Raw genomic sequence first — 12,969 nt, 5'->3', positions numbered from 1 at the left:
ACTATAAAATACACTATCATGACTCAGCTCAAAGCCACACTATAAAATACACTATCACGACTCAGCTCAAAGCCACACTATAAAATACACTATCATGACTTGCTTTTAACCCTTTCAAGTGTGTTATTTTTTTAGCTCTTTTTCCACATTCTCTCCATCACAGTTTTCTAGTACTTTATACTTGTCCGCTTTTACGCACCCCCTGCATCTCTCCTCTCCCATCCACCCACACACGCGCACTCACGCACGCACACGCGCACTCACGCACGCACGCACACGCACACGCACGCACGCACGCACACACACACGCACTCACGCACGCACGCACACACGCACTCACGCACGCACGCACACACGCACTCACACATGCACTCACACTTGCCCACTCGCTAAGCGCTCAGCTCTCTCTCGTCTCTCTTAGCTGTGTGCCTGTCCGATCCCACGCGTTGTGCAGCATTAGGAGTAGGAGTGTTGTCGAGTGATTTCCTGCACTATGAAGATCTGCTCTAGTCACAAACAAAACCACTTATGTCCCGTTTCATCCCTTCAGAGCCCGTCTCCCTGACTCACACCAGTATCCTGTTCTCTCTTTCTCTGTACTCCTTTTGGGATCCCTCTTTCTTTCTCTCATCCCTCGCTCCTGGCACTTGTTCCCTCTTGTCTTCTGCTGATTGCTGTCCCGTTCACTCTCTCTCTCTCTCTCTCTCACACTCACTTCATCAACAGACAAGTAAAATGAGTCACTCTTACCTGTTCGGTTTCTCAGTCTTCTCTCTTTGTCTGTCTCTCTCTTTCTCTCCCTTTCTCTCGGTTGATCCTGGTCCGCTGCCTGCTGCGGGCGTGTTTGTGTTCTCCTCCGTGTGTGTGTGTGTGTGGTTCCCAGGTGGTCTTCGACTTCAGTGGGAGCGGACGACTGGAGCTGAGTATGAAAGCTGGAGAGGTGATCTTCCTTCTGAGGAGAGTTAACACAGACTGGCTGGAGGTGAGCTGCAGGCAAGAGATGGAGGGATGGGAGGGTGGGAGGAATAGAGTGGAGGGAGGGATGGAGGAGGAGAGGGAGGGATGGGAGGGTGGAGGGATAGAGTGGAGAGATGTAGAGGGAGGGATGGAGGAGAGGGAGGGATGGAGGAGATGGAGGAGAGGGAGAGATGAGGAGGAGGAGGAGAGGGAGGAATGAGGGGGGGTTGAGGAGGAGGAGTGGGAGGGATGAGGAGGAAGAGGAGAGGGAGGGATGTATGGAGGAGAAGGAGAGGGAGGGATGGATGGAGGAGGTGGAAGAGATGGAGGAGAGGGAGGGAGGGAGGGATGGAGGAGGAGGAGGAGAGGGAGGGATGGATGGAGGAGGTGGAAGAGGAGAGGGAGGGATGGAGGAGAGGGAGGGAGGAGGGAGAGAGGAGGGGAGGGATGGAGGAGGGAGAAATGGAAGAGGAGAGAAGTGAATAGAGGGGAGGGATGAGGAGGAACGGTGGGAGGAGAGAGATGTGGAGTGAGGAGAAGGGAGGGAGGGAGATGGATGGGCACTAGGAGTGAGGGAGAGAAGAGAATGAGTGAGAAAGAGGGTGGCGAGAGAGAGGGAGACTAGAGAGTTAATGAGAAAGAGGGTGGATAGAGAAATGGGCAACCAGTGAAGAACAAACACCATTGTAAACCCATATTTATGCTTTTTTTCCCCTTGTGTACTTTAACCATTTGTATATTGTTACAACACTGTATATATACATAATATGACATTTGTAATGTCTTTATTGTTTTGACACTTCTGTATGTGTCTTGAGTACTTCTGAGATATTAGCCAGGTCATGATAATGAGCCTATGTAAAACTGCTTCTATACACACTCACACTTTACAGCCCTCTCTCTGTTAATCCACCTCTCTCTGTTAATCCACCTCTCTCTATTAATCTACCCCTCTCTATTAATCCACCCCTCTCTATTAATCCACCCCTCTCTATTAATCCACCCCTCTCTATTAATCCACCTCTCTCTATTAATCCACCCCTCTCTATTAATCCACCCCTCTCTATTAATCCACCCCTCTCTATTAATCCACCCCTCTCTATTAATCCACCTCTCTCTATTAATCCACCTCTCTCTATTAATCTACCTCTCTCTATTAATCCTCTCTCTATTAATCCACCCCTCTCTATTAATCCACCTCTCTCTATTAATCCTCTCTCTATTAATCCACCCCTCTCTATTAATCCACCTTTCTCTATTAATCCACCTTTCTCTACTAAACCACCTCTCTATTAATCCCCCTCTCTCTATTAATCCCCTTCTCTCTATTAATCCACCTCTCTCTATTAATCCCCCCCTCTCTATTAATCCTCCCCTCTCTATTAATCCACCTCTCTATTAATCCACCTTTCTCTATTAAACCACCTCTCTATTAATCCCCCTCTCTCTATTAATGTACCTCTCTATTAATCCACCTCTCTATTAATCCACCTCTCTCTATTAATCCTCCTCTCTCTATTAATCCACTCCTCTCTGTTAATCCACCTCTCTATTAATCCTCCTCTCTATTAATCCACCTCTCTCTATTAATCCACCTCTTTCTATTAATCAACCTCTCTATTAATCCACCTCTCTCTATTAATCCACCTCTCTCTATTAGACCACCTCTCTATTAATCCACCGCTCTATTAATCCACCTCTCTCTATTAGACCACCTCTCTATTAGACCACCTCTCTATTAGACCACCTCTCTATTAATCCACCTCTCTATTAATCCACCTCTCTCTATTAATCCACCTCTCTCTATTAATCCACCTCTCTCTATTAATCCGCCTCTCTCTATTAATCCTCCTCTCTCTATTAATCCTCCTCTCTCTATTAATCCTCCTCTCTCTATTAATCCTCCTCTCTCTATTAATCCACCTCTCTCTATTAATCAGCCTCTCTATTAATCCTCCTATTTCTATTAATCCACCTCTCTCTCTTAATCCACCTCTCTCTCTTAATCCGCCTCTCTCTATTAATCCGCCTCTCTCTATTAATCTGCCTCTCTCTATTAATCCGCCCCTCTCTATTAATCCACCCCTCTCTATTAATCCACCCCTCTCTATTAATCCACCCCTCTCTATTAATCCACCCCTCTCTATTAATCCACCCCTCTCTATTAATCCACCCCTCTCTATTAATCCACCTCTCTCTATTAATCCACCTCTCTATTAATCCTCCTCTCTCTATTAATCCACCTCTCTATTAATCCACCCCTCTCTATTAATCCACCTCTCTCTATTAATCCACCTCTCTATTAATCCACCTCTCTCTATTAATCCACCTCTCTCTATTAATCCACCTCTCTCTATTAATCCTCCTCTCTCTAGTAATCCTCCTCTTTCTATTAATCCACCTCTCTATTAATCCTCCTCTCTATTAATCCACCTCTCTATTAATCCTCGTCTCTATTACTCCACCTCTCTATTAATCCACCTCTCTCTATTAATCCTCCTCTCTCTATTAATCCTCCTCTCTCTATTAATCCTCCTCTCTCTATTAATCCACCCCTCTCTATTAATCCACCCCTCTCTATTAATCCACCCCTCTCTATTAATCCACCCCTCTCTATTAATCCACCCCTCTCTCTCTATTAATCCACCTCTCTCTCTCTATTAATCCACCTCTCTCTCTATTAATCCACCTCTCTCTATTAATCCATGTCTCTCTCTCTCTCTCTCTCTCACTTCCTCTCTCTCACTTCCTCTCTCTCTCAGGGCACGGTGAGCAATCGAACAGGTATCTTCCCAGAATCCTTTGTGAAGATCATTAAGCCCCTCCCAGAGAGTGACTCTGATGGCGAGAGCGGTGGCGCTTCAGGTAAAGGGGCGGGGTCTTACAGCTGCCTGCGCTGCTACCTGCTCACACCCCAGGGCGTCGACACCAGGTATCCCAGTAAATAATGTATTGGTGTGACTGTATGTATCCCAGTTAATAATGTATTGGTGTGACTGTATGTATCCCAGTTAATAATGTATTGGTGTGACTGTATGTATCCCAGTTAATAATGTATTGGTGTGACTGTACGTATCCCAGTTAATAATATATTGGTGTGACTGTATGTATCCCAGTTAATAATGTATTGGTGTGACTGTATGTATCCCAGTTAATAATGTATTGGTGTGACTGTACGTATCCCAGTTAATAATGTATTGGTGTGACTGTATGTATCCCAGTTAATAATGTATTGGTGTGACTGTACGTATCCCAGTTAATAATGTATTGGTGTGACTGTATGTATCCCAGTTAATAATGTATTGGTGTGACTGTATGTATCCCAGTTAATAATGTATTGGTGTGACTGTACGTATCCCAGTTAATAATGTATTGGTGTGACTGTACGTATCCCAGTTAATAATGTATTGGTGTGACTGTACGTATCCCAGTTAATAATGTATTGGTGTGACTGTACGTATCCCAGTTAATAATGTATTGGTGTGACTGTATGTATCCCAGTTAATAATGTATTGGTGTGACTGTACGTATCCCAGTTAATAATGTATTGGTGTGACTGTAAGTATCCCAGTTAATAATGTATTTGTGTGACTGTACGTATCCCAGTTAATAATGTATTGGTGTGACTGTATGTATCCCAGTTAATAATGTATTGGTGTGACTGTATGTATCCCAGTTAATAATGTATTGGTGTGACTGTATGTATCCCAGTTAATAATGTATTGGTGTGACTGTACGTATCCCAGTTAATAATGCATTGGTGTGACTGTACGTATCCCAGTTAATAATGTATTGGTGTGACTGTATGTATCCCAGTTAATAATGTATTGGTGTGACTGTATGTATCCCAGTTAATAATGTATTGGTGTGACTGTAAGTATCCCAGTTAATAATGTATTGGTGTGACTGTATGTATCCCAGTTAATAATGTATTGGTGTGACTGTACGTATCCCAGTTAATAATGTATTGGTGTGACTGTACGTATCCCAGTTAATAATGTATTGGTGTGACTGTATGTATCCCAGTTAATAATGTATTGGTGTGACTGTATGTATCCCAGTTAATAATGTATTGGTGTGACTGTATGTATCCCAGTTAATAATGTATTGATGTGACTGTATGTGACAGGGATGTGTGTGTTGAAGAAGATATCTCCACCCAGCCATCATACAAAGAACTATTGGCACGCATGAGGTAAGATACCAGACACATCCCACTGCTGAATCAACTCCACTCTTCACTACATATCTGTTACTCATCTGATATTCTCCTCTTCACTACATATCTGTTACTCATCTCATATTCTCCTCTTCATTACATATCTGTTACTCATCTGAAATTCCCCTCTTCACTACATATCTGTTACTCATCTGATATTCTCCTCTCCATTGAAATTTCCTCAGGTCAATAAGAATGTGCTTTATTGTCCACAGTACACACTATAACACTACCACAGTACACACTATAACTACCACAGTACATACTATAACCCTACCACAGTACACACTATAACACTACCACAGTACACACTATAACCCTACCACAGTACACACTATAACCCTACCACAGTACACACGATAACTACCACAGTACATACTATAACCCTACCACAGTACACACTATAACCCTACCACAGTACACACTATAACCCTACCACAGTACACACTATAACCCTACCACAGTACACACTATAACACTACCACAGTACACACGATAACTACCACAGTACATACTATAACCCTACCACAGTACACACTATAACCCTACCACAGTACACACTATAACCCTACCACAGTACACACTATAACCCTACCACAGTACATACTATAACCCTACCACAGTACATACTATAACCCTACCACAGTACACACTATAACCCTACCACAGTACACACTATAACCCTACCACAGTACACACTATAACACTACCACAGTACACACTATAACACTACCACAGTACACACTATAACACTACCACAGTACACACTATTACACTACCACAGTACACACTATAACACTACCACAGTACACACTATAACACTACCACTGTACACACTATAACACTACCACGGTACACACTATAACACTACCACAGTACACACTATAACACTACCACAGTACACACTATAACACTACCACTACACACTACCACAGTACACACTATAACACTACCACAGTACACACTATAACACTACCACAGTACACACGATAACACTACCACAGTACACACTATAACACTACCACTACACACTACCACAGTACACACTATAACACTACCACAGTACACACTATAACACTACCACAGTACACACTATAACACTACCACTGTACACACTATAACACTACCACGGTACACACTATAACACTACCACAGTACACACTATAACACTACCACAGTACACACTATAACACTACCACTACACACTACCACAGTACACACTATAACACTACCACAGTACACACTATAACACTACCACAGTACACACGATAACACTACCACAGTACACACTATAACACTACCACTACACACTACCACAGTACACACTATAACACTACCACAGTACACACTATAACACTACCACAGTACACACTATAACACTACCACAGTACACACTATAACACTACCACAGTACACACTATAACACTACCACAGTACACACTATAACACTACCACTACACACTACCACAGTACACACTATAACACTACCACAGTACACACTATAACACTACCACTACACACTACCACAGTACACACTATAACACTACCACAGTACACACTATAACACTACCACTACACACTATAACACTACCACTACACACTATAACACTACCACAGTACACACTATAACACTACCACAGTACACACTATAACACTACCACAGTACACACTATAACACTACCACAGTACACACTATAACACTACCACAGTACACACTATAACACTACCACTACACACTATAACACTACCACAGTACACACTATAACACTACCACTACACACTACACACTACCACAGGACACACTGTAACACTACCACAGTACACACTATAACCCTACCACAGTACACACTATAACCCTACCACAGTACACACTATAACACTACCAGAGTACACAATATAACACTACCACAGTACACACTATAACACTACCACAGTACACACTATAACACTACCACAGTACACACTATAACCCTACCACAGGACACACTATAACCAGACTCATATAGTCAGTTCCGCACATCTACTGGCCCAGTTCATCATTTCTCATTATTATCTTGTCAACGAGATAAAACTCACCTCAACCGTAAAAGCAAAACAAGAATAATAATAGACACACACACACACACACACACACACACACACACACACACACACACACACACACACACACACACACACACACACACACACACGCTTCCATTAAACATTCACCAATGCCCCGGGGCCTAGAAATCTACCCACAAGGCATAAGCAGAGCCACAAATCACCTCTGTGCATTCTAAAATTAGTTCCACTCTTCTCACCTCACGCTCTCCCAATAACCAGACAGGCTCTCCCAATAACCAGAGAGGCTCTCCCAATAACCAGACAGGCTCTCCCAATAACCAGACAGGCTCTCCCAATAACCAGACAGGCTCTCCCAATAACCAGACAGGCTCTCCCAATAACCAGACAGGCTCTCCCAATAACCAGACAGGCTCTCCCAATAACCAGACACGCTCTCCCAATAACCAGACAGGCTCTCCCAATAACCAGACAGGCTCTCCCAATAACCAGACAGGCTCTCCCAATAACCAGACACGCTCTCCCAATAACCAGACAGGCTCTCCCAATAACCAGACAGGCTCTCCCAATAACCAGACAGGCTCTCCCAATAACCAGACAGGCTCTCCCAATAACCAGACACGCTCTCCCAATAACCAGACAGGCTCTCCCAATAACCAGACAGGCTCTCCCAATAACCAGACAGGCTCTCCCAATAACCAGACAGGCTCTCCCAATATATCCAGACACGCTCTCCCAATAACCAGACACGCTCTCCCAATATAACCAGACACGCTCTCCCAATATAACCAGACACGCTCTCCCAATAACCAGACACGCTCTCCCAATATAACCAGACACGCTCTCCCAATATAACCAGACACGCTCTCCCAATATAACCAGACACGCTCTCCCAATATCCAGACACGCTCTCCCAATATCCAGACACGCTCTCCCAATATAACCAGACGCGCTCTCCCAATATATCCAGACACGCTCTCCCAATATATCCAGACACGCTCTCCCAATATCCAGACACGCTCTCCCAATATATCCAGACACGCTCTCCCAATATAACCAGACACGCTCTCCCAATATAACCAGACACGCTCTCCCAATATCCAGACACGCTCTCCCAATATATCCAGACACGCTCTCCCAATATAACCAGACACGCTCTCCCAATATATCCAGACACGCTCTCCCAATATATCCAGACACGCTCTCCCAATATATCCAGACACGCTCTCCCAATATAACCAGACACGCTCTCCCAATATAACCAGACACGCTCTCCCAATATAACCAGACACGCTCTCCCAATATCCAGACACGCTCTCCCAATATAACCAGACACGCTCTCCCAATATAACCAGACACGCTCTCCCAATATAACCAGACACGCTCTCCCAATATAACCAGACACGCTCTCCCAATATCCAGACACGCTCTCCCAATATAACCAGACACGCTCTCCCAATATAACCAGACACGCTCTCCCAATATAACCAGACACGCTCTCCCAATATCCAGACACGCTCTCCCAATATAACCAGACACGCTCTCCCAATATAACCAGACACGCTCTCCCAATATAACCAGACACGCTCTCCCAATATAACCAGACACGCTCTCCCAATATCCAGACACGCTCTCCCAATATAACCAGACACGCTCTCCCAATATAACCAGACACGCTCTCCCAATATAACCAGACACGCTCTCCCAATATATCCAGACACGCTCTCCCAATATATCCAGACACGCTCTCCCAATATATCCAGACACGCTCTCCCAATATAACCAGACACGCTCTCCCAATATAACCAGACACGCTCTCCCAATATAACCAGACACGCTCTCCCAATATCCAGACACGCTCTCCCAATATAACCAGACACGCTCTCCCAATATAACCAGACACGCTCTCCCAATATAACCAGACACGCTCTCCCAATATAACCAGACACGCTCTCCCAATATCCAGACACGCTCTCCCAATATCCAGACACGCTCTCCCAATATCCAGACACGCTCTCCCAATATAACCAGACACGCTCTCCCAATATAACCAGACACGCTCTCCCAATATAACCAGACACGCTCTCCCAATATAACCAGACACGCTCTCCCAATATATCCAGACACGCTCTCCCAATATAACCAGACACGCTCTCCCAATATAACCAGACACGCTCTCCCAATATAACCAGACACGCTCTCCCAATATCCAGACACGCTCTCCCAATATCCAGACACGCTCTCCCAATATAACCAGACGCACTCTCCCAATATATCCAGACACGCTCTCCCAATATAACCAGACACGCTCTCCCAATATCCAGACACGCTCTCCCAATATAACCAGAAACGCTCTCCCAATATATCCAGAAACGCTCTCCCAATAACTTTTTTATTCTCATAATGGTATTTTCTCTCCCTCTATTTATTTATCTGATCATTTGGGGCCACTGCCACCGACATTATTCAGAAATCAGTTCATCTTCTGGTTGTGTTGGTTGGTTATTAATGTGTGTGTGTGTGTGTGTGTTGATAATCCTATTCTGCTTTGGGTCTATGGCTGCTAGTTATCTTGTGTTAATGTACTTTAGCCTGTTCACAAAACCGATAGGAATGAGGAGAGGAGAAAGAAAGAGACAGTAGGGACACAGAGACAAAGAGTTGAGAGAGAGATATATGGAGAGAAAGAGAGAGTGAAAGACAGAGGAGAGAGAGACCACAGAAAGGAGATTGACAGGACAGCCATTAAAGCATATCAGACAAACAAAGAGTTATCTTTGTAATCTCAGCGCTATCTTTGTGCCAAAACAAATGCTTGTTCGGGTGAAGACCTCGTGAGAGTACTTCACCTGTTATAGGTCTGATGGGTGTGAGTAGTTGTTGTAACAGCAGGACTCTACCATGTATCTACGTCCTCCTATCACTGTCACCCTGAATGGGTCGGGGTTAGAGGAGGAAGACACCTAGCGAGAAGTATGTTGGTGTCTTGTCTGGACTGATCGCTCTCATTCTGTACCCACATCACCCACCTTCAGGCTAAAGTTACATCCACAATTGGTTTCCTGTACAACAACGAACCATCCTGACAGTCCTGGACTATGCTGATTTAGTTATAGGCCCCAAAAACCTCCCTTGATAAACGAGACATCATTTACCACACTGCCATCCGCTTTGTTACCAGGTCCCCCATTCAACACTCATCACTGTGACCTTTACACCCTGGTCAACTGGCCGCGTTACAAACACGAAACCAGACTCACTGGTCCCAAGTCCCTCGTAGGCAAGTCCCCCCTCTACCTCGGCTCACTCCTCAACATCTCCACTACCAGTAGCAACCCCTGGTAGATGTATCACACTGGTCGTTCCCAAAGCCCACACTTCCTTTGACTGTCGTTCATTCTAGTTTTCCGCCTCCAACGACTGGACTGAACTGCAGAAGACCCGCAGACTTGATTTATTCATCCCACCACAGTCCTTCAGCAACATGAACTGAGCTGCAGAAGACCATCAGGCTTGATTCATTCATCCCACCACAGTCCTTCAGCAACATGAACTGAGCTGCAGAAGACCCGCAGACTTGATTTATTCATCCCACCACAGTCCTTCAGCAACATGAACTGAGCTGCAGAAGACCATCAGGCTTGATTCATTCATCCCACCACAGTCCTTCAGCAACATGAACTGAGCTGCAGAAGACCATCAGGCTTGATTCATTCATCCCACCACAGTCCTTCAGCAACATGAACTGAGCTGCAGAAGACCCGCAGACTTGATTTATTCATCCCACCACAGTCCTTCAGCAACATAAACTGAGCTGCAGAAGACCCGCAGACTTGATTTATTCATCCCACCACAGTCCTTCAGCAACATAAACTGAGCTGCAGAAGACCATCAGGCTTGATTTATTCATCCCACCACAGTCCTTCAGCAACATTAACTGAGCTGCTATCTGATCAGTGTAGCTGCTGATCATTCAGTCTGCTGTGTTGCCCTGAACTTTTCTGCTCTAAACCCTCTGGGAATATTTCTTCTTGTTGTATATTTGATAAATTTGGACCTTTCCTCTGTATTGTGTGTGTTATGTGATTTTAGTGGGATTGTGTGTGTTCCTGTTTACTGCTGTAATGTGATGCCTCTTGGCCAGGTCAGTACTGTAAGTTAAAATTACTTCTCAATTGACTTGTAATGGTTAAATAAAGATAAACAGTCATACTAATGATAATCTCTCTCTCTGCCTTCTTCTATTTCCCCCTTTCCCTCTCTCCTCTCCCCCTACACCGCCATCTCTCCCTCTTTCCCACACCTCTCTCTCCACCCCTCCCTTTCCCTCTCTCCTCTCCCCCTACACCGCCATCTCTCCCTCTTTCCCACACCTCTCTCTCCACCCCTCCCTTTCCCTCTCTCCTCTCCCCCTACACCGCCATCTCTCCCTTTCCCACACCTCTCTCTCCACCCCTCCCTTTCCCTCTCTCTTCTCCCCCTACACCACCATCTCTCCCTCTTTCCCACACCTCTCTCCACCCCTCCCTTTCCCTCTCTCCTCTCCTCCTACACCACCATCTCTCCCTCTTTCCCACACCTCTCTCTCCACCCCTCCCTTTCCCTCTCTCCTCTCCCCCCTACTCCGCCCTCCACCTTTCTCGCTCCATCCCTCCCTGTCATCTCGCTCTCTCGTTCGCTCTCTCAGAGATGTGTTCAGGGTGGATGGCAACATCGCCCTGAACTACCGTGACCCTGAGGGTGACCTGGTGCGTCTCCTTGACGACGGGGACGTGGCGCTGATGGTGGCCGATGGGCGGGCGCAAAGGTCAAAGGTCAAGAGGCCTGTCAATCAGTTTCCATGGGAACTGCATGTTACCGCGGCCTCTGACCTGTCTGTGTATAATACTGAGATATAAAGACAAGGAGATGGAGGTTTTCACATGTTTCTATACTCGCTGAAGAGAGGCCATTTTGGGTTTGCTTCAGTGTGTGCGTATGCACGCTTGCAGGTGCACCTGTCTGTCTGTGCCCTTGTGCATGTGAGTCTCGCCAGCTTGCATCCGTAATCCACTGCAAACCTTCATGTAGTAGTCCGGACTGAGACCCGGTGACAGGGTGACAGACTTTAATTAGGGGGACAGACACTGGATTGTAACACATTACAGAAGTTAGTCTGATTGAGCAATGTGTTTGCAACCTAAAAGGCACACTAGGCCCTACATAGTGCACTACTTTTCACCAGACTCCTATGAGCCCCGGTCAAAATTAGTGCACTATATAGGGAACAGGGTTCCATTAGGGATGACACCTTAGTCACATTCATTAGTATGTCTGTGTTTGGTGGCTTTAAACGTGTAACATTTCACCTGTACTGTTGAGTAAATGTTAATATAAGGACATTTTAATAACGTTTTAGAAACTTGTGTTCTATTTCTCCATATATTCTGTTGTGGTCGTAGTAATGCTTAGCTATGCTCCCATTTGTGTTTTCTATCAGTAAAAATACACTATTGAAATATATGTGTGTGTGAGAACACGCGCTCCTGTGTGTGTTATCTGTGTTTGCTGAATGTGTTCTGATGAGAGAGAGGAAAAGTGTCAGTGTGTGGTCTGGGTGACATCTAGAGGCTGCATCCCAAATCGCACCCTTTCCCCTATATAAAGCATTACTTTAAGTGATTAGTGATTAGGGTGCCATTTGGGACAGAGTAAGGTATGCCGGACCTAGCTCTCTGGCCGGCCGACTG

General features: G+C 45.1%; 1 protein-coding gene across 1 annotated transcript in view; it reads left to right on the top strand.

Moving 5' to 3' along the window:
* The window catches only part of LOC135528792 (neutrophil cytosol factor 4-like), a 29,864-nt gene extending 17,122 nt beyond the window's left edge, over window positions 1-12,742 (top strand). Inside the window, exons 4-7 of the mRNA XM_064957849.1 lie at window positions 884-982; window positions 3,720-3,889; window positions 5,087-5,152; window positions 11,928-12,742. Coding sequence (XP_064813921.1) covers window positions 884-982; window positions 3,720-3,889; window positions 5,087-5,152; window positions 11,928-12,138 — 546 coding nt within the window. The 3' untranslated portion in view covers window positions 12,139-12,742. The remainder of the gene's footprint in view (window positions 1-883; window positions 983-3,719; window positions 3,890-5,086; window positions 5,153-11,927) is intronic.
* Window positions 12,743-12,969: the final 227 nt, after the last annotated feature.

Source organism: Oncorhynchus masou, unplaced genomic scaffold, assembly GCF_036934945.1.
Source record: "Oncorhynchus masou masou isolate Uvic2021 unplaced genomic scaffold, UVic_Omas_1.1 unplaced_scaffold_1035, whole genome shotgun sequence".
Lineage (NCBI taxonomy): Eukaryota > Metazoa > Chordata > Actinopteri > Salmoniformes > Salmonidae > Oncorhynchus > Oncorhynchus masou.
This window is presented reverse-complemented; position numbering and strand designations above follow the sequence as displayed.